The sequence below is a fragment of the Ischnura elegans genome, chromosome 9, assembly GCF_921293095.1.
Source record: "Ischnura elegans chromosome 9, ioIscEleg1.1, whole genome shotgun sequence".
Lineage (NCBI taxonomy): Eukaryota > Metazoa > Arthropoda > Insecta > Odonata > Coenagrionidae > Ischnura > Ischnura elegans.
Window position 1 is genome coordinate 46,727,626 of NC_060254.1, and position 20,860 is coordinate 46,748,485.

At 39.0% G+C, this 20,860-nt stretch overlaps 1 protein-coding gene across 6 annotated transcripts in view; it reads left to right on the forward strand.

Moving 5' to 3' along the window:
* Positions 1-20,860, forward strand: part of LOC124166043 (formin-binding protein 1-like) — a 300,513-nt gene that overhangs the window by 270,076 nt on the left and 9,577 nt on the right. For 2 of the 6 annotated variants that reach the window (XM_046543628.1, XM_046543630.1), the window contains exons 8-10: positions 3,447-3,476; positions 9,589-9,716; positions 11,264-11,525. In XM_046543628.1, coding sequence (XP_046399584.1) covers positions 3,447-3,476; positions 9,589-9,716; positions 11,264-11,525 — 420 coding nt within the window. The remainder of the gene's footprint in view (positions 1-3,446; positions 3,477-9,588; positions 9,717-11,263; positions 11,526-20,860) is intronic. The other 4 variants (XM_046543631.1, XM_046543634.1, XM_046543629.1 and 1 more) reach the window with 3 other exon arrangements.

Below are 20,860 nucleotides of genomic sequence, written 5' to 3' on the forward strand. Positions count from 1 at the left end.
GATCACCGCTCCCGACCCATGTAAGTATCACCTACGCTTGAAGGGAAAAAAAGTTTAACTATCCCCTTGTCCATTGGTCTGATTTTCTTCTCCAATCCTCAACTTTCAGCAGCACGTTCCTTGTGGCCTTTGTATACCTGGGTTTTCTGTGAAAGCTTACGTCTATGTACGCGTTTCACCCATTCCGCTTCCTATTTATTGATATGACATGCTTAGCTTGCTTCCAGAACAATCAACCAGGGTTCCCACTCAACCGTGAAAACCTTAAAACCGTGAATAAGCCGTGAATTTTGTGTGCCGTGAAAAAACCTGGAAAAAGCCGTGAATTTCGTCATAAAACCTTAGAAATCTCTCAAAATTGATTTTATAACTGCGATTGACGGAACAAAATAAAAACGTCTATCATGTTTCAAGGTGACACTCAGACACTGCACACTTATATTCGAGGCGCAATTATTGGTCCGTGTGCCATGACGACACATTGACCTCAAGCCTGTACCAATGCCATAAGACTGGTAACCAAAGTGTTCATCAACACTTGCGAAAGTCCAGACACTTCTTAACTTCCCTGGCACCCTGGTCCCTCTCTCTATTTTCCCACTCACAAATTTTAGCCGGAGCTGAATTTTGCAAACGATACGTGACGTCAGGAGAGATAGCACTTTTGATTGCCGCGTTTGCATTCACAGCTTCTGTTGCGTTTGTAAAATTTTAAGTGAATGTGCGACCGGAGGTTGTCACATGTTCAGTATTTCTGCCTAAAATGGCTTCTCAAGAAACCGTGAATTTGACGACATTTAGACCGTGAAAACCTGGAAAAAACCGTGAATTTTATAATGTAGTTAAAGTGGGAACCCTGTCAACAGTGGCATTGCCTTTTTCCCCTTTTGCAAATTTTTTAAACACCTCTTCTATTCCAGTATAATATTCCTGTGTAGAGTCAGTGCACTTAATCTGAAAGCTATTTGTGTTCATGTCACTTAGTGCTGTTTCACAAATGTTTTAACCTCTGCCATAGGTATATTGAAATTCCATGGAATTTTATTACTTTGTGGCATATTGTTGTTGCGCTCCAAATGGATGTGGGTGTATGACATGTTAATAAGGTTTTTTGTTTTTAAAATGATGTTTTTTATTAGTAGGCATTAATTGTATGTATTGAGAGGCCATTGAATGAGAGTGATTTTAAGTAAACCTTTACCATTTCTAGAATCGGTGTACAATTTTTGTGCAGAAAAATTAGTGACTTTTTTGTGGTTGTTCAGAAGATATTTTTCTAGTTGGAAAATTTCTGGAGATACGGTATTCATATGGTTTCATTTAATGGCTCCTCATTGTTTTATTTGTATTTTTCATAAATCTGTAACTAATAATCTTTGAATGAATTAATGATTTCAATTATGATATTATCAAGTCACGGCATGCATCCATCGCATGTGTTAAATTTGCATGTGAAACTCTTTTAGTCACATGTGTCACTCGTCGTTAAATGTTTGCACAAATTTATAATCATATAATATCCTTACAATGTATTTTTTTAATTTTAGTTTAATGATATATCTTGTGCTTCATAGTTCTTTTTATTAGAAATAGGGTCTAAGTTAGTTTTTACAATGGGCTGCTTCTTTCTGTAAAACTATAATACACATGTATATTTTTCAGCACACATAAGAGTAAGAGTTTATAATGGTTTCATGACTCATGCATTTACACTGTTGCAGGCCAGATGATGCTATGTTTATAGGTAGCAGTGAAGTTATTGTATAATAAATTTGAATTTTTGTGGGGTAGCATGTTCAGGTACTCGTGAAGATTGATCTGTGTTTGGTCTCAGAAGAGGCAATTGTGTTGTTTGGTGTAAACTTGCAATTAATCTCCTATTATCTATTATAATTCTGATAACCGGTGTGAGTGGCTGGTACATCTAAACTTTTTGCTGAAATAAGGTCGTCTTATCAATTAAAGTTAATTTTGGAAGATTATTCTAATTTAAAGTTCTCCTTCCCCTATTATAAATGAGTGACTTCTTACGTCAGCTATGGAGATTTCAACTTACGGAATTTTGTCTTTGATACACCAATTTTGTTAAGTTTCTTTGTCATGAGATCAGTGTTCCTCCAAAAGTTGTTTTTCAAGCACATTCAAAAGTGTTTTTCTTCAGCTTTTGAGCATGAAAGAAATATTGTAATTCATTGTAGTTTAAGGCGTGATAGATAAAGGGCCCAACCTGGTCATAAAGCTGAGATACATACGACCAAATACCTCTCTGGCAGGAAACCTTAATTCTAATAAACTTCAGTGCTATTCATACTTGATTGATATTCCCATCTCCTTCTTTTAACTTTGTTATTTCTGATAATTACTTACATATATGAGTTTCCTTTCCTAATATAGTCATCTTGTAAGAATATTTAGGAGTGTGGTATGTCTATAGAATGTTTGTTGCCTTGAAAATTGTAAATGATTTATAGCTGAGGACATTGAGTGATACAGAAACTTGTTGGGATATTTCTAGAATAGGGTAGTAGAATCTGTGAATGAAATGAAATCGCGTCAGTTACAAATGTAAAATTTCCTCTCAGTTTAGTTTACTCATTGACAAGATAGGCAGAAGTGCTAAGTCTACGGCTAACCTCTGGTAGGCCAAAGATAAAGGTTTTGATGTCTTGATTTTACAATTGTAGCATTTAAGCAGTTACGTACATAGTAAATACTTACTGGCTCTTACACCTGTTTATTCTAAGTCCAATACCTTTACATGTTGACCTGCATTTCTAGGATTAGGGAATATTTTCTAGACTTTTTCCAAATGCTAACATTTTTCTCTTTCCCCTTCGAATTAACATAGTTATGATCAGGTGAAGGAAAATTACTTATTCTCAATTGATGCCCCAAATAAACTCAATGTTATATCTGTGTTGGCTAAAAATGAATAATTAGCTTCACTGTGGATAATTTATGACAAAAATTGGAAATTTGTACTCAGATTTTTTCAGTCTTCATCATGACAATTATAGACATATTAATCTGAAGGCAGCATAAAAGTATTAGTATGTAGAGGTATATATCTATGTTTCAAATTACCCTTAAGCTAAATATTGCGCTCTTATTCAACTTTTTATTTTCATTATTAGCAACGAATGTGCCGGGAAAATAAAAATCAAATGTTAATCTATCTTGCATTAATTTTGGAAGTTTTAAAACTACGTATGAGCATATATTATGAAACTGTTGTTCTGGGCCTTTACTAAAGTGAGACTGTCTCATATGAAGTGCTAATTTTTTCAATTTCATACCCTTTAGTTTTTTCTAATGGTGAAAAATCCTTCAAACGTGAATGGTTTCGTTGGCTATCTGTTGGATGTTTTATATTGAAAGCCAGGAGTCACATGGTGTATTTTTCTTTTTCTCTCTCTTTCATTGTTTCCATGCTTTCTGTCTGTCAGAAGTTAATTGAAGCGTGTGTAACGATCAAGGTAGGTCTCTTTGAATGTTGGCTCGATTCCCAACCTCCAAATTTGCTACATGACTGTTTATCCAGACTTACTTTCTGAATTTGATGTACCCTTATCAATTACTATTAGCATTTCATAGTGCTAGTGATGTGCCTGCTGGTGTATTGCTTCTTAGGAGCTTGCACCATCCTATTAGGATTTTATTTCTCACCATTTTTCAATCTCATATAGGCATAGTTTTCCAGGTCTTCTGAGTTTCCACACGTAAAAAAGCTGTTTTCATTTGTGGGTAATGTTTGTACTTCTGTTTTAACACATATTGTATTGAGTACACTGTGTATTTCTTTTCTCCTGATGTGATAGAAATTAGTTTCATTAATTCCACCTTTATGAATGAAAAAATTGAGTCTTTTACTGTGGTTCATTCCAATAATTCAAGGGGTGTTGGAGCAAAAAAAAACTTCCTGCTATATTTTGAATTTTTTATCAATATCGGGAACCTAAAAGCTCTGCATGACTTATGTTTCAAAAATACACAAACAAAAGTCTTCTACAACTGATGTCATTTGTGTTGAAGAATTCGTGAATGGAAATCCATGGCAAGGGTTTTATGGTTCAACTAGGCACTCTTCAATTACATATCTTGCGGTTAAGTTTAGTAAAAATGATGATGGAGGTGGTTTAATATTGGTTTACATAAAGTATCTGCTCAGGTTTTTGTTGCATGAAAATTTCCAAAAGAGTTGCATTAATGCAGGATTTTTACTGTATACTCTGATAATTAGCGTTTTATTTGAACCTATGTTTTAGAGGAAGAGACAGAGTGGAAATCAAAATGGATTGATAGGTAATAACTCTGATAAATTTTTGGATGATTTGATGCATGTGTGTCATTCCCAGAAAGTTTTATTGGCATTAAAGCAATTTGAGGACTACAATAAGACCTTAGTGAAGTGGTTCTGTAAGACAAAGGGATACTGTCTGTTAAAATAGACGATCTTGAGCTAGAATAGGTAAATGTAACTTACTCGGTGTATGTTTGGAGGTAATCAGTCTCGGTCGTGTTGATATTGGGGAGAGAAAAATGGAGGGGAAACACCCCACATAGCAATGAACCTCTCAAAGATGTCTCACTATGGTCTCGAATGTCTCGAATATCGCGAATGTTTCAGAAATGTCTCAGAGATGTAGTCGTGAGACGTTCAGGAATTAAAAAAAAACGCATTTAAACGCCATCAATGCTTTCCATATATATTTTTCGGTGCAATTATGCAGTTGTGATTATTAAAATCACGACATTTAATACGGATTTCTTATTTTCGAAAGGTCATCCATCAAAATTTTGTCGCTAAAAATGATCGATATAAGTAGGCCATAACTGTATAATTTGCATTCAGTTATTTTTTTGCCTTAATTTTAAAGCATACCATAGTACAAAGTCTAATGAGACATCTCAGAGACTTATATGAGACCTCCCATGAGAAATCTGAGAGACCATTTTTTTGGACATAGTGACATCTCAGAGAAGTCTCAGAGATGTCTCTGAAGTTCTCAGAATGTCTCTGAGACGTAACATGCGATATTCGAGACGTCTCAGAGACGTATTTCTGCTATGTGGGACTGTACCACCGGATTTGCCCCATGATTGGTTAGCCTTTCAAAGGAAGGAAATTTAGAAGTGTTTGTCCTAAAGTCAATTAAAATAGAATTTAAAGTCTCTGAAACTGGTTTCGGGTTGGGAAAACAGGTTTTGGAGGCTGAGATTCCTTCTATAACCCCTTCCACTTCGATTTATTTTCAGAATACCGTGCTCCTATTCTTTATTTATTTTTTTCTGTGGTTCTCTTTTAAATGGTAGGTAATGAAATGATATTTTGTAATTTGTTTGACGAACAACCGTGAAATAAAATGTGTTTATTAAACACGGAGAACACAGCTATCGCTACTCGAATAAAATCATTTTAATCCGTCCAATGACTCATGTTTCAAAAAATATGAATTATTTATGTATACTATGTATGTTTTAACATTGTTAAGCTTTCAAAATAAATATATTGTTCCTCTAAATAGTGCTAAAATTATGAAAATCCGGTGACGAGATACACTCGTCATTGTGCGGTTTGGCGTCGAAAGTTCATGATGAGCTAGACTCGTCATTACAGCACGAGGGGTTAATTGGTTTAAGGGCATGCACTTCTAAATTCCTTTAACCAATTAGCAGCTCCACCCAATTTTGCTTGCATTGGAACGTAAGGCTAAGACTGAGGAAGAATTGGTTTAGAGTGTCACATTTCATGGGGCAGATTTATGAAGGGGACCTAGTGCTATGACTAGTATGTTCTTGTAGCGTGGTAGTCTTCGTCGTTGGCTCAATTAAAAGGAAAAAGACTTTTACGGGGTAACGAACCACTCGTGGTGAGCGTTGTTTTATTGAGGAAGACACTACAATCTATCAGCACCAGCAGTAGCCTTGACCACCTTGACAACTTGACAGTCGGCGTAGAACTCCTGGGCTGGCTGCTCTTGGCGACCGGCCGTCTCCACTCCCCTCTCGGTGGCGAGCGGAACTACAAAACAGCTGACGATCGTTTTTGCGCGTCGTCTGCACCGACTCCACATTCTCTTCATAGCCACTGGACCTGGGTTCAATTCCAGGGGAGGCAGAGATTTTTTTAGAGAGTGTCTTCTCCTTGCGCTACCCACAGTACTTTATCCTTCAGAATGTACTTTTAAACATTGGTCCCCTTTCATTAAGAGCAGGATAATGCCGATGCTGTGTTTCTCTTCACCCCTCCCTCCCTACTCTTCTCTATCGTGCAAATGACCTACGCTGTTGGTTGCCTCCTCCAGAACACCATATCATACTAGTTATTGGTAGCCTTGATGGGTAAGGTAGATCTGTATAACATTTTATATTTGATACATTAATCATGCTCCACCATAATCACTTTATTGTACACAATCAAGTGGTTGGTGGTATATTCAAGGAGCTGCTATCGTTGAATTCTGTAGCATATGGGAGAATTATAGGGCTAGGGGTATAATGTAAGGAGTGAATGGGAAGGAAGCATATATGTTGTATTTTTTGATCAAGAATGAAGTGTTATGAGTAAACACAAGATGAATTCAACTTCTGCCAAAGCCTATCTATGGAAGCGGTAGATCCTTGTCAGTGACAGGGGTTTTACACATCCTATGTTAATATTGTCTTGCACGTAGGGATGTCCTTAATGTTTCTAATTAGTATTCTCAACTTATTTCATAGAAATGATTTAGTTGTTCTACTATATTTCTCTGAGTATAAAACTTCCTCTTTTCGCCAAACTTTTTCTCTGGGAGAAAAGTAATCTGTTATGCTATATTTGACTGCAGGTGACCTATTTTTTTCCTGAATTGAATCATCAACAATTGGGGGACCCAGATTTAGGGAAAAATGGAAATTAAAATGCCTTTATTAAAGCTATTCAAAATAGAACATTTTTATGAAAAGATAGTATCTCTAAACATATGCATCCATGTCTAACTTGTCAGCGTTAACCTTAATGGAAATCATTTAAATTCATATCTGCACAAGTTTGATGCACGTTTTGAAGCAAACTTTCGTGTCATTTTGATTTTTTCACCGATGAATATTTTCTGGCTAAATCTTATTAGTTCCTGTGATAAGTGGGGATGATGTATAATTGTAGTAAATCAAGAATCTGAGTTACTGATATGGATGCAACTCATTATTTATTAATTCCATCTGTGTATGGATATTTACTATTACACACACATCAGCCTCCTTGGCATAACAATCGGGTCAATAGCAACACAAACAAAACAGTTGCCAATAGGCAAGTTACCAGAAATACCTAGCAACATTAATGAAAATATATATACAACAATAATATTCTCTTAATAAATGGTGTTTGGAACTAGATAAAAATAGATATAAGGAAGGAATATCTCCTTGTTTTTATTGTGTGGACGTAGGATCTAATTTTGCAGGATAAAAAGAACTAAACCTTAATTTTTCACTAGTGAGTATAATTTTCTGATTATTTTTCGTATTTACCCCTATGAAAAAATTTATAAAACTGTTTCAAATTTTTATGCATTCTTATACATTACCATGGCAATGTATAAAAATTTGAAACAGTTTTATACAATTTTTTCATAGGGGTATTTTCAAAATTAAGATGATATTAAGTCAGGGGGATATGATTATTTGGGTTTTATGTCATATGCTTTTTTGTCATCTAGGGTTTATGTTATTTGATTTTGGGTGAATATGTTCTAATTATGGCTGTGACTACTTGATACTTTTTTATTATGCCTTTTTTCTGCTGGCATTACTTCATAAATGCAAAACCTCATTAACTGTTCACGCTGTTTTCATATGTGTTGGACTGTTGACTTATCTTTCTTGCATACATGTTTTACTCTCTTAACTCAGTCATTGGCTTATTATTTCAAAGAATGTATGTGTTTATGAAAAAATGGCTAGTTATATTTTTTGTTACCATCTATATTTGTGTTACAAATTTCTTGACATGGAAGATGAAGCATTAAGAAAAATGTCATGTTTGTGACTTTGTAGACATTTCTTTGTACTTTCTGGTCTTCACTACTGCAAGTTGATAGTAATTTTACAGTTTAATGTTCATCAGCCTCTTGCACATTGAGTGTCAGTGAATACATCAAGATTTTGATGGCTGTGATTGGAGTGTATTCATTATTGGTACTCACTAACTCATTGTTGTAAATTTGTTGAAATTGGCATAAGAAAAAAATTGTTGAAATTATAAATTTTGTTTCAAAAAGACATTCTAACTGTGTTGCTGTATCCTTCAGTAAAAAAATCTACTGGTTAGTTGTGTTTAGAAACCTATTGAACTACTTCCATATAGTTGTGTACTTCACTATCCCACAGTTGCTCAGATCACTTAAAATTTCTTATTTACTCTCAGTTGAAAAGTTAGCCATTCACAGCTTTGTTTTTGCTGCTCAATTATCGATCAAAACTATTTACCGGTTAATAGTTTACTATCAATAGCCGATATTTGCTACAAAATGCCCTCCTACTGATTTGCCATAAGTTGTCAGTAGTTTATTCATTGAAGGATGTGGTGCAAAGTAAATTTGATTGAAAAAAGGGTTAACATGATGAGTGTGTTCATCATAATATATCCTCGGCTAATTAAATGCATTTTTACATAGATGTAAATGTGAAACATCTGAAGAGAAGTCTGTTCTGCATTCTGTCATCTTTTGGTCGTCGCCTAATATATGATGTAAATTTTGGATTCAACTGATGCATTCCAATCTTTGTAAAACCTTCATAATAGCAATGGTTATAAATATTCATATGCTTATGCACAATAGCCTTGTGGACATGGCTAGAATCCTTATCATTTGCTGTGTTCTAGACTTTATAATGCTTACTGAATGTGTTAGGAATGTGTCTCTGGTCTAAACCTGCTTGCATTGTGCATGTGAGCTGTCTTAATTGTCAGGATGGGCATGCTTTTAGAATTAGAGCAGTTTTAGAATGATTGCTTCATCCATACCCTTGCTTTTACAGAAATTGTATTTATGTCAATTTGGCAAGATTTTCTCAATGTATAAAATATTTTAAATCTAAATTTGTTGGAATTGATGAAAAAACATAGAAGTACCCTTATTGAAGGATTGAGGGACTGTTTTTACAAAGTATATTTTATGAATCAATCTGTTATTTTGTATTTCATACACAACGAATTTGTGATGAGCAGAATGTTATGATGTTTTGTTAGTTTTTTCTCTGCTGCAATAAGTATCAATCAATTGAAAATAAAATCAAAAAAGTATTAATAAATAAGGTTAATTTTATAATGTTTTCTTGTTCAAGGTTAATTTGTATTTGGATTCAGGATTGTTTTCAGTTACAAACAGATTTGTGACAAAATGATTGATTTTGTAAATCAAGTTCCTTCAATGAAGTCTAAAAAGCGTTACTATTTGTTGCATCAGATCATTGGTATTAATGAAAAATTTTTTAATTATTTCCATTCTATCTTGCCATTGCATTGTTGGCATTGAAGCTTAAATGAGCAATACCTTTGCAAGCCTTTTTTTCAATTGGTTTCTCACATTGATGTTTTATTTGCAGAACAATCTTTCGACATTGGGGGAAGCGAAGGAGGACTTTGGAGACTTGCCTCCTAATCAAAGGAAGAAGAAGATACAGCAAAGGATAGATGAAATTGCTGCAAAAGTACAGCAGGAAACTGCTGCAAGGTAAAGACAGACATTAATTCGTAAGCTGCCAAGGATGCACTTGTGAAAATATGTATTTTATTTGGCATTCATCCTGCATTTGAATTTTTGCTAGTGTCATCAAACTGTTAATATCTAACATATTGGCCTTAAATTTCAAAATAAGGGGGTGTGTAGCTCAGTTGAATCCTACAGAGTTTCATTACTTTGTAACCATATGGTGTGGAAAATCCATCAGCATGAGACAGCAATACCCAAGTAGCTGTAAATATTGAATACATGTGAGATCACCATATGTCAGATCTTAGGTACTGTGTCTAAATTAATGGCTTGTGGATAGAAAATTTGCCTGCCATATCACAGGATAGGATGCAGGTTGATTGCCATATCTTCAACACTGATGTGAAGCTGCTTGTTATATTGTTAGCAAAGCTGATGTCACCCCTAAACATGTTAGGATGCAAAATACTAAGAGCATCTGACTGTTGCTGCAGCAATCTGGGCAACAATTTTGCAAACTTTTAAGTTAAAATTATGACATTGATGATAAAAAATGGCATGTGTTAAGATTGCAGGGTGCACGAAAACCTGGAAAACTAGAATAACCTGGGCTTCTCAGGGACTTTGGGTCCTGTATAGAAACGCGGAGAAAACTCAAGGAATTCTGCAAGTGTCTTGATAAATTGCTTTTGTTGACAGCAGCATCTGGCCAATGTATTAAATTCTAGCAATGCACCCATAGCAAAGCAAAAAATAATTTTTTCTAATATTCCTTGAATATTAAAAACCATGTTATGAATCGTATGTTTAAATAGCTTTTCGTTTCAAGAAATTTCTGTTAGAATAGTTAACATTCTTCACTTATTCGCATTCTTACTACTAATATTTGGAAACTAGTTTGTATAACTTTGTGTTATCCAAAGATGTGTAGGACATGTAGTTGGTTAATTGAACTTCATCTAATTGGGATAACTTGCATGTATGCATGAGATTCTATCTTACCAAGATGTTACCGCAGTGTTAAAATTATATAAAAACTATTCCTCTTAGAATCTCATAGAACCATTCAAAGGTGGTGAGTCTTTATTATTTTAACTTAATAAGGATACTTATGAAAGAGAAATAGGCCCATTTGTCAAGGTGCATAACCAGATTTTTTTATGTTTGATGGAGCTCCCTGTACAATAGCAATGATGATCATTGTAAGTTGCTTAATTTGAAAAATCATTTTTTTCACAAACTACTGCAGTGAACTAGCACACATTTGTAAACACTATTGGATGAAATTTACCATTCATTTAAAACATTGCACTTGACCAGTAACGGATGCATTTTATTTTATATCCTGGTCAAAACTAATATTTTTTAAATTTTACTTTCATGAAATGGTACATGTGTCTTTTTGTCTTGCTCAGTATTTTAAATGGATATTTCTGCTTTAAACGGAGTGGCATTTATATGGTATTTTAATGGGACTTAATAAACCTTTAATTTTCCATACTAATACCATATACATTTTGTGTTGATAGTGTGTTCTTGTGTTCTAATTGGCATAAAATTTCCTACAGGGATGCATTGATGAAAATGAAAGGTGTCTACGAATCAAATCCTGCCATGGGTGACCCAATGTCTGTGGAAGGACAGCTACATGAAAGTGGGAACCGGTTAGATAAACTTCGGCTGGAACTGCAGAAATACCAGGGGTACTTGGCGGATTTGGAAGGAATTCAAGTTCCTGTTGGAGCCAATGGAAGCAATGGCTCACCACGCTTAATGGGTGCACAGCCAGGTCCCGCTGCCCCTTCACTTCCTAATCAACGGAAAAATCAGGTGAATAGTGTAGCTGTGCTCTTCTGCGTTTGATTTGTCTAACGTTAAAATAAAAGCTCTGAACTCAGGTGGCCAATTTTGGTTGGCAAGTGCTGCTTACTGAATAATTTACCAATGTCCCACAAAATAAAGGAGGCTAAACTACTGTAATTCCACTCTTACAAACTTTTAGAAATGCAAATATAGTAGAACTTGTTAGTACGTTTCTCTTTAGCACATTTTCCTCCTTTATACGGTGATTTATCACGGTCCCAGTACCATCCAAACAAAATGCAGGCAAAACAATTTGGTTAGTACGTTTTAAATAGTGGTGCTTTCCTGGGTAGTAAGCTCAATTACTTGCCATGGTGCAACCGCAAGTCATTTCCTATTATCTTCTGAAGTGTTTAAACTTTAAACCTTCGAATTCATAAGTTATTTTATTAATACCAGCTATTGACCATCTTAATTTCATTCCACACCTCTGTTTCTACGACTGTGATGCATCCAAATGCATTTCTCAATGCGAGGGGTACATGTGTCATCGCTTGACAAGTGTTGCAGGAGACGACGATGCTTTGGATCTTCACGCGAAGCTTAACATAAAAATACTTTATCTCAGCACAAGAAATGGAAAGTAGACTACAGTGGACAATTTATTAAGGTGAATTTAAACTGTAAAATATAAAAATGTACTTGTGATAATCTTTAAGTGCGTTATTAATCATCATATCAATATCGATACATCAATCAATATAACAATCAATATGGTTTTATTCCAAGAACGAATGCAGGAGGCGGTCACCGTGATTTATGGTTAATGAAGTTTTGCCAATGTTTATGATGTTTTAAAACAACCAAATGATATGCTTAGAGTTATTGTCATATTCTCTGAATAAGCTGTGAGAAAGAAGGAATTACTTTGTTTAACTTGTCCTCTTAAAATATATACATGACAAATCAAGGGAGATTGACACCATTTTTATGTAATTATCTCAGGGAAATCTATGAAACATTGTGATTTGCATTCACATGGTACTTTTTTTGCAATGCAGTACTCATATTCTTAATTTTCAATGAGCAAAGAGTTCAGGAAGGGATTCCTACGAGAACTTTTGAAAGTAATTGTAATTATGACGAATTTTTACAGAGAGCAATTACCACAATTGCTATTATCTAATTGCCCAGTAGGCATGTTTTCCTGGATAGCAAGTTCATTTTTTGTGGTCCCTACAGCAACATACGATACAAGTTTTACTGTATTTGAAAAATCCAAGCATACCAGAAATTTTGAATTCGGCACCTTTGAAGTCTGCCAATGATATGTGATGTGGTGTAGATGAATTCGAACTTTAGGACTCTAAGTATCATGTAAAGTTACACCGTTGTGAAGTCAGGGCTTGTTCATCATTTCCCTCATTCCTCCTGTTATGACCGTTACAGAGTTCAAATGATAAGGCATACCAATTTCAGGAACAGGAATTGTATTATTGTATTCACTTATGTTAAATGATGCAGCTTGCAAAATTCATAGCGTTGTCACCACTGAGCCATTTGGCATTCTCTCATCGGTTGTGCTCTGTCCTTCCCGGCATTCCTTCCAGCCCTCATTATTAAAATACGTAACCATATAACATATCCCCCTTCACAAATTTTATAAGAAATTAAGACACATTATGTCCTAAAAATAATAACAGTCTTATTTGACACGAACACCATTTTAATTACATAATTTCATGGCATAAACAATAATCAGTTTCACAAATAAATTTTTGCATCAACAAAAAAAATTTATGTAGAAAACCTGTCTGGTTGGTGTTGGTGGGCGGTTTACTCAGCAGCCAGGTCAACCAAAACCTTGGAGGCATGCTGTACAGATTGTTCATCCTGATATTGGGCATGATGTCATTAAAAAGATGGTTGCTGACGAAGCAAATGCTGCTGGCTCATCAGGCTCGGAGGCTCACACACAAGAAGGAAGTATGAAAGGAAAGAAAGAGTTAACGCTACAGGTGAGGAAAGTGGCAAAGAGTCCATCAGTGACACCACCACCCCAGCCTCAACCCTCAGAGACAAGCAGAGCTGAGACTACAGTCCGGCTATCTAGACGGCAAGCTGTACAGATCGTTCATCCTGATACTGGGTATGATGCAATTAAAAAGATGCTTGCTGACGAAGCAAATGCTGCTGGCTCATCTGGCTTGGAGGCTACCACACAAGAAGGAAGTATGAAAGGAATGAAAGAGTCCATGCTACAGGTGAGGAAAGTGGCAAAGAGTCCATCAGTGACACCACCACCCCAGCCTCAACCCTCAGAGACAAGCAGTGCTGAGACTACAGTCCGGCTAAGACGGCATTCTGTACAGATAGTTCATCCTGATACTGGGCATGATGCCATTAAAAAGATGCTTGCTGACGAAGCAAATGCTGCTGGCTCATCTGGCTTGGAAGCTACCCCACAAGAAGGAAGTATGAAAGGAATGAAAGAGTCAACGCTACAGGTGAGGAAAGTGGCAAAGAGTCCATCAGTGACACCACCACCCCAGCCTCTACCCTCAGAGACAAGCAGAGCTGAGACTACAGTCCGGCTATCTAGACAGCAAGCTGTACAGATCGTTCATCCTGATACTGGGCATGATGCCATTAAAAAGATGCTTGCTGACGAAGCAAATGCTGCTGGCTCATCTGGCTTGGAAGCTACCCCACAAGAAGGAAGTATGAAAGGAATGAAAGAGTCAACGCTACAGGTGAGGAAAGTGGCAAAGAGTCCATCAGTGACACCACCACCCCAGCCTCAACCCTCAGAGACAAGCAGTGCTGAGACTACAGTCCGGCTATCTAGACGGCAAGCTGTACAGATCGTTCATCCTGATACTGGGCATGATGCCATTAAAAAGATGCTTGCTGATGAAGCAAATGCTGCTGGCTCATCTGGCTTGGAAGCTACCCCACAAGAAGGAAGTATGAAAGGAATGAAAGAGTCAACGCTACAGGTGAGGAAAGTGGCAAAGAGTCCATCAGTGACACCACCACCCCAGCCTCAACCCTCAGAGACAAGCAGAGCTGAGACTACAGTCCGGCTATCTAGACGGCAAGCTGTACAGATCGTTCATCCTGATACTGGGCATGATGCCATTAAAAAGATGCTTGCTGACGAAGCAAATGCTGCTGGCTCATCTGGCTTGGAAGCTACCCCACAAGAAGGAAGTATGAAAGGAATGAAAGAGTCAACGCTACAGGTTAGGAAAGTGGCAAAGAGTCCATCAGTGACACCACCACCCCAGCCTCAACCCTCAGAGACAAGCAGAGCTGAGACTACAGTCCGGCTATCTAGACGGCAAGCTGTACAGATCGTTCATCCTGATACTGGGCATGATGCCATTAAAAAGATGCTTGCTGACGAAGCAAATGCTGCTGGCTCATCTGGCTTGGAAGCTACCCCACAAGAAGGAAGTATGAAAGGAATGAAAGAGTCAACGCTACAGGTGAGGAAAGTGGCAAAGAGTCCATCAGTGACACCACCACCCCAGCCTCAACCCTCAGAGACAAGCAGTGCTGAGACTACAGTCCGGCTATCTAGACGGCAAGCTGTGCAGATCGTTCATCCTGATACTGGGCATGATGCCATTAAAAAGATGCTTGCTGACGAAGCAAATGCTGCTGGCTCATCTGGCTTGGAAGCTACCCCACAAGAAGGAAGTATGAAAGGAATGAAAGAGTCAACGCTACAGGTGAGGAAAGTGGCAAAGAGTCCATCAGTGACACCACCACCCCAGCCTCAACCCTCAGAGACAAGCAGAGCTGAGACTACAGTCCGGCTATCTAGACGGCAAGCTGTACAGATCGTTCATCCTGATACTGGGCATGATGCCATTAAAAAGATGCTTGCTGACGAAGCAAATGCTGCTGGCTCATCTGGCTTGGAAGCTACCCCACAAGAAGGAAGTATGAAAGGAATGATAGAGTCAACGCTACAGGTGAGGAAAGTGGCAAAGAGTCCATCAGTGACACCACCACCCCAGCCTCAACCCTCAGAGACAAGCAGAGCTGAGACTACAGTCCGGCTATCTAGACGGCAAGCTGTACAGATCGTTCATCCTGATATTGGGCATGATGCCATTAAAAAGATGCTTGCTGACGAAGCAAATGCTGCTGGCTCATCTGGCTTGGAAGCTACCCCACAAGAAGGAAGTATGAAAGGAATGAAAGAGTCAACGCTACAGGTGAGGAAAGTGGCAAAGAGTCCATCAGTGACACCACCACCCCAGCCTCAACCCTCAGAGACAAGCAGTGCTGAGACTACAGTCCGGCTATCTAGACGGCAAGCTGTACAGATCGTTCATCCTGATACTGGGTATGATGCCATTAAAAAGATGCTTGCTGACGAAGCAAATGCTGCTGGCTCATCTGGCTTGGAGGCTACCACACAAGAAGGAAGTATTAAAGGAATGAAAGAGTCCACGCTACAGGTGAGGAAAGTGGCAAAGAGTCCATCAGTGACACCACCACCCCAGCCTCAACCCTCAGAGACAAGCAGTGCTGAGACTACTGTCCGGCTGTCTAGACGGCATTCTGTACAGATAGTTCATCCTGATACTGGGTATGATGCCATTAAAAAGATGCTTGCTGACGAAGCAAATGCTGCTGGCTCATCTGGCTTGGAAGCTACCCCACAAGAAGGAAGTATGAAAGGAATGAAAGAGTCAACGCTACAGGTGAGGAAAGTGGCAAAGAGTCCATCAGTGACACCACCACCCCAGCCTCAACCCTCAGAGACAAGCAGTGCTGAGACTACAGTCCGGCTATCTAGACGGCAAGCTGTACAGATCGTTCATCCTGATACTGGGTATGATGCCATTAAAAAGATGCTTGCTGACGAAGCAAATGCTGCTGGCTCATCTGGCTTGGAGGCTACCACACAAGAAGGAAGTATGAAAGGAATGAAAGAGTCCACGCTACAGGTGAGGAAAGTGGCAAAGAGTCCATCAGTGACACCACCACCCCAGCCTCAACCCTCAGAGACAAGCAGTGCTGAGACTACTGTCCGGCTGTCTAGACGGCATTCTGTACAGATAGTTCATCCTGATACTGGGTATGATGCCATTAAAAAGATGCTTGCTGACGAAGCAAATGCTGCTGGCTCATCTGGCTTGGAGGCTACCACACAAGAAGGAAGTATGAAAGGGATGAAAGAGTCCACGCTACAGGTGAGGAAAGTGGCAAAGAGTCCATCAGTGACACCACCACCCCAGCCTCAACCCTCAGAGACAAGCAGAGCTGAGACTACAGTCCGGCTGTCTAGACGGCATTCTGTACAGATAGTTCATCCTGATACTGGGTATGATGCCATTAAAAAGATGCTTGCTGATGAAGCAAATGCTGCTGGCTCATCTGGCTTAGAGGCTACCACACAAGAAGGAAGTATGAAAGGAATGAAAGAGTCCACGCTACAGGTGAGGAAAGTGGCAAAGAGTCCATCAGCCGAACTACCACCCTAGCCTCAACCCTCAGAGGCAAGCAGTGCTTAAGCCTGAATCACACGATCATTTTTTTTGTTGCGAAAGTGATCACTGTTGCGATCACTTATCCCGTCGCGAAAAGCGATCGTTCTAGTGATAATTTTTCTGAATCACACGGTCACTCCCGCCGTCCCTTTTCGCATCATTTCCAATATCACAGCTCGTTTTCATAGGACCGGCATCAAGAAAATATATAACGTGTTTATTTATCTATGTCGTTCCCACAATTGTCAAACATTGCATTGCAATTGCTCCGTACGGGCATGCATTCCGATTGGCTAATATGTGGTTTTAGTGACGGTGTTAGCGACGGAAAAAGCGACCGGACTAGTGATGAAAAATAGCGATGGGAATCCTCATCGCTATGGTGAATGCGAAAAACATTTATCGGCGACGATCATTTCGCCTAGTGATCGTGATAGTGATCACTTTTGTGACGAAAAAAAAATGATTGTGTGACTCAGGCTTTAGACTACAGTGGCGAGGGTTGTCCATTGACAGCTCAAAAGAAATGGTGGAGAACCGTGCACCAACACGGTTTATAGCCAATGGCTTTCCCCCAAATGCACTTTGCACCCTCGCCTAGTCATACAATATTTTTACATGCATATATATCACTAAAACAAAACTTTCTATAGATTTTCTCTTTTCTCTTGTGTGCGTTCTTAGTCTACTGTGGCGGTGTTGCTGTGTGTCTTTTACTTTTTCCAATGCTTTTCATGAAATCTTCTTAGTGCTTTCAATGGAAGTATTTCATTGATGTGGTTGATGAAGGTTTTGGCTTTATTTGTTTAAAATAGTAATTCTAACTGATTTCATCTTTAGTCATCATGAGCGGGAAGAAACATTGTCATGGTGTGATACTGAATTTGTAAACATGGGAAGTCATCGCAAGTATTTACGAATACTTTGAAAAGGAAAAATTCCATGGCAGTTCTCTAATTCCGTTAGCAAGAGTGATGGAAAGATTCAAGCAAGTAAAATCATTTCCGATCAGTTTTGAGGATCCTGAAAGAAAAATGTGGAGACCGTAATGGTGGAAACATAGAATTTCCTGTTTTAAGAACACCCGGCAAGAAAAGGCACAAGTGAAGTCAGAAAACAAGTATGTATTGACAATTTCGATGAGGAAGCAATCTACGTGTATATCCACTGTTATACAAGATGAGGTAATATCCAACTGTTGGAAAACTGTTGATATTGTTTAAAGAAACAGATCTTTTTGATGGTGGACAGACAAGCCTTTGAATTGTCCTGAGAAAAATTGGCTTCATGTGGAAAAAGTTTTCCAATAATAGGAAAATTTTAGTGAAAAAAGGAGTCATTGTTGCTTGGAATGGGAAGTTCTTGTGAGAAACCATCAGAGTTGATTTGAATTCCGCAGTTTGGCAGGATGAGACATGGGTGAATGCAGGACATTCGAAGACTGTTATTTCGATGGATGAAACTGCGAAAGGAACGATGCTAGCGCCTGTTTGGCAAGGGCTCCAGATTGATTCTTCTGCACGCGAGGACATCTGAAGGTTTTGTTCGAAACACCACATATCTATTTAAGGCAAGTAAAAACTCTGTAGATTATCATTGTGAAATGGCAAATGAGAACTTCAGAAATTGGTTCGTCAACCAGCTGTTGCCGAATATAAAACCGCAAAGTTGTATTCTGATGGACAACGCCCCTTATACAGGGTGTTTATAAGTGAATATCGGGGTTTTAAAGCTTTATAATATTTATTACATTACACTTACAGTTATAAATTATATGTCAAATGAAAGAGTAACTCAAACAGTTTTGTTTTTTTAGCAACAATGCACATGTGCGTGAAATGTTTCCGCCGCGATCTGCTAGATAGCGGTGGTAGCAAAGATGGCGACTAGTGAACAGAAAGCGTTTTGTGTTTTACAGTTTTCAAAGACTGAATCTGTGCAATGTGCGTTCTGCATTCAATTCAGTTGTGATCCTCTTAGTGACAATAACATCCGTAGATGGTATCGTGAATTTGAAGATACAGGCTGCCTTTGTAAAGGGAAGAGCATGGGACGACCAAGAGTTAGCGAAGAGACTGTTGAGCGAGTGAGAGAGTGGTTCACTCGTAGCCCAAAGAAATCAGTCCGGAAGGCTAGTTGTGAATTAGAAATTACTGTGTCGACTGCTTGGAAAGTTTTAAGGAAACGCTTGTAACTGCGTCCTTACCGTTTACAGTTATTACAGGCTCTAAAGCCTACATACCACGGATTACCGGCCAACTTCACAATGGAAATATTGTTTCATGACGATGATGATTTTCTTGATCATGTTGTCTTCAGTGACGAAACGCGACAAACTGAAAAATACAGCGGGCGTTGAGAGCATGATAATCACCGCACGGACACCATTGATCGTCACTTTTCTTAGGGACAAGATGCAGGGCAGATGACTAGACACTGTCCGATCTTCGTGCTAATCCCAGCTGCACCATCAGCTTGAACTCTCTCCGAGCAGCTGCTAGTTTGTACGGAGCCATGCGCCTGGGTTTGCATGACACGGGTGGGCCAGAAGTGGTACAGATGAAATGGAGTGTTGAGTTTCGTGGCTGCTTGGGGACACCCGACAGACGGGTGATGTGCGGGAAGCGGGAATGAACAGCGTGAAATCTCGTTGCCCCACTGATCGACTTCACATGCTCCTCCGATGATTTGGCCAAATGGCCAACAACGGAACGCTTTGTCACACTATCAATGAGACGCTGATTCCTGACATCCACTAATAAGCCATAGTACATCAAAAAATCGGCTCCTATTATGGGCTAAGAGACGTCGGCGACAACAAAAATGCCACGAAAAATCACGACGCAGCCGAAAATTTAACTTTAGCATCACCCAGCCGTAAGTATATATTATAGAATTATTTGCGGCGAAAAGGTCATAGTCCGTACGCACACGAGGTCCTTTCAGCATACCTCGGGGAGTACACAAAGTTCTGCGCCAGTGTCAATGAGAAACTGCATTTTTGTGGTTACATCCGTCACATACAGGTGGCTGGAAGGCGGGCGATAGTCGGTTGCCGTGTCTACCGACTGCCCTCGGGGTTTTCCTTGGGGAAATTGCACGGAGGGACACACTTATTCGCCTTTACTCCGAAACGCCAGTGGTACCAGCACATGCCCGTGTTGTTTTCCCGGTCAGCGGAACGCGCACGCAAGCGAGAACAGCTGCGTCGTCTCGTGTGAGGATGGGAGCCCAAACCTCTGGTAGAAAAGGCTGCTACCTGTCGGGTCAACTCCTCGACACGTTACAGGAGTTGTTTCTGCGTTGTCTCATGGGTACGGGGGTTTACCTTGTGGATCTTATATGCTAGCCTTGCCAAATCCTCTAAGCTTGCTGACTCTTGGGTCAATAGTATGCTCTGAATGGTGGATGGCAGCCGATTCATCCACAGAGATTTCAGGAAATCACTCAGGACGCCATCACCGGTGAGAGTTCGTAGATGGCGCAGGAACTGAGATGGTTTCCGGTTGGCCAGCTCCTCGAGTTCCAAGATTACCGGATTCGCTGCTCTTTGGATGCAGTTAGGCGATGTATCAACTCCGCCTTGATGGTCTCATATTTACCGGTGGAAGGAGGATTGATTATGATATCTTCCACCTCAATGGCGAAACGATCGTCCAAATGATTGACAACATTTTGTAGCAGTCGCAGAGAGAAATTAGAATACTTTCAGTTTTCTCATCTTTGGATCCACCTTCATTGTACTTCAACGATACCTTGGAGTTTCTGCTTTTATGTCTCATCTCCGCCGTTACTTTTTAATGGCCTCGTTTCAGGGGCCGTATTCTGTATTTCGTCGGTACCGCACCGGTC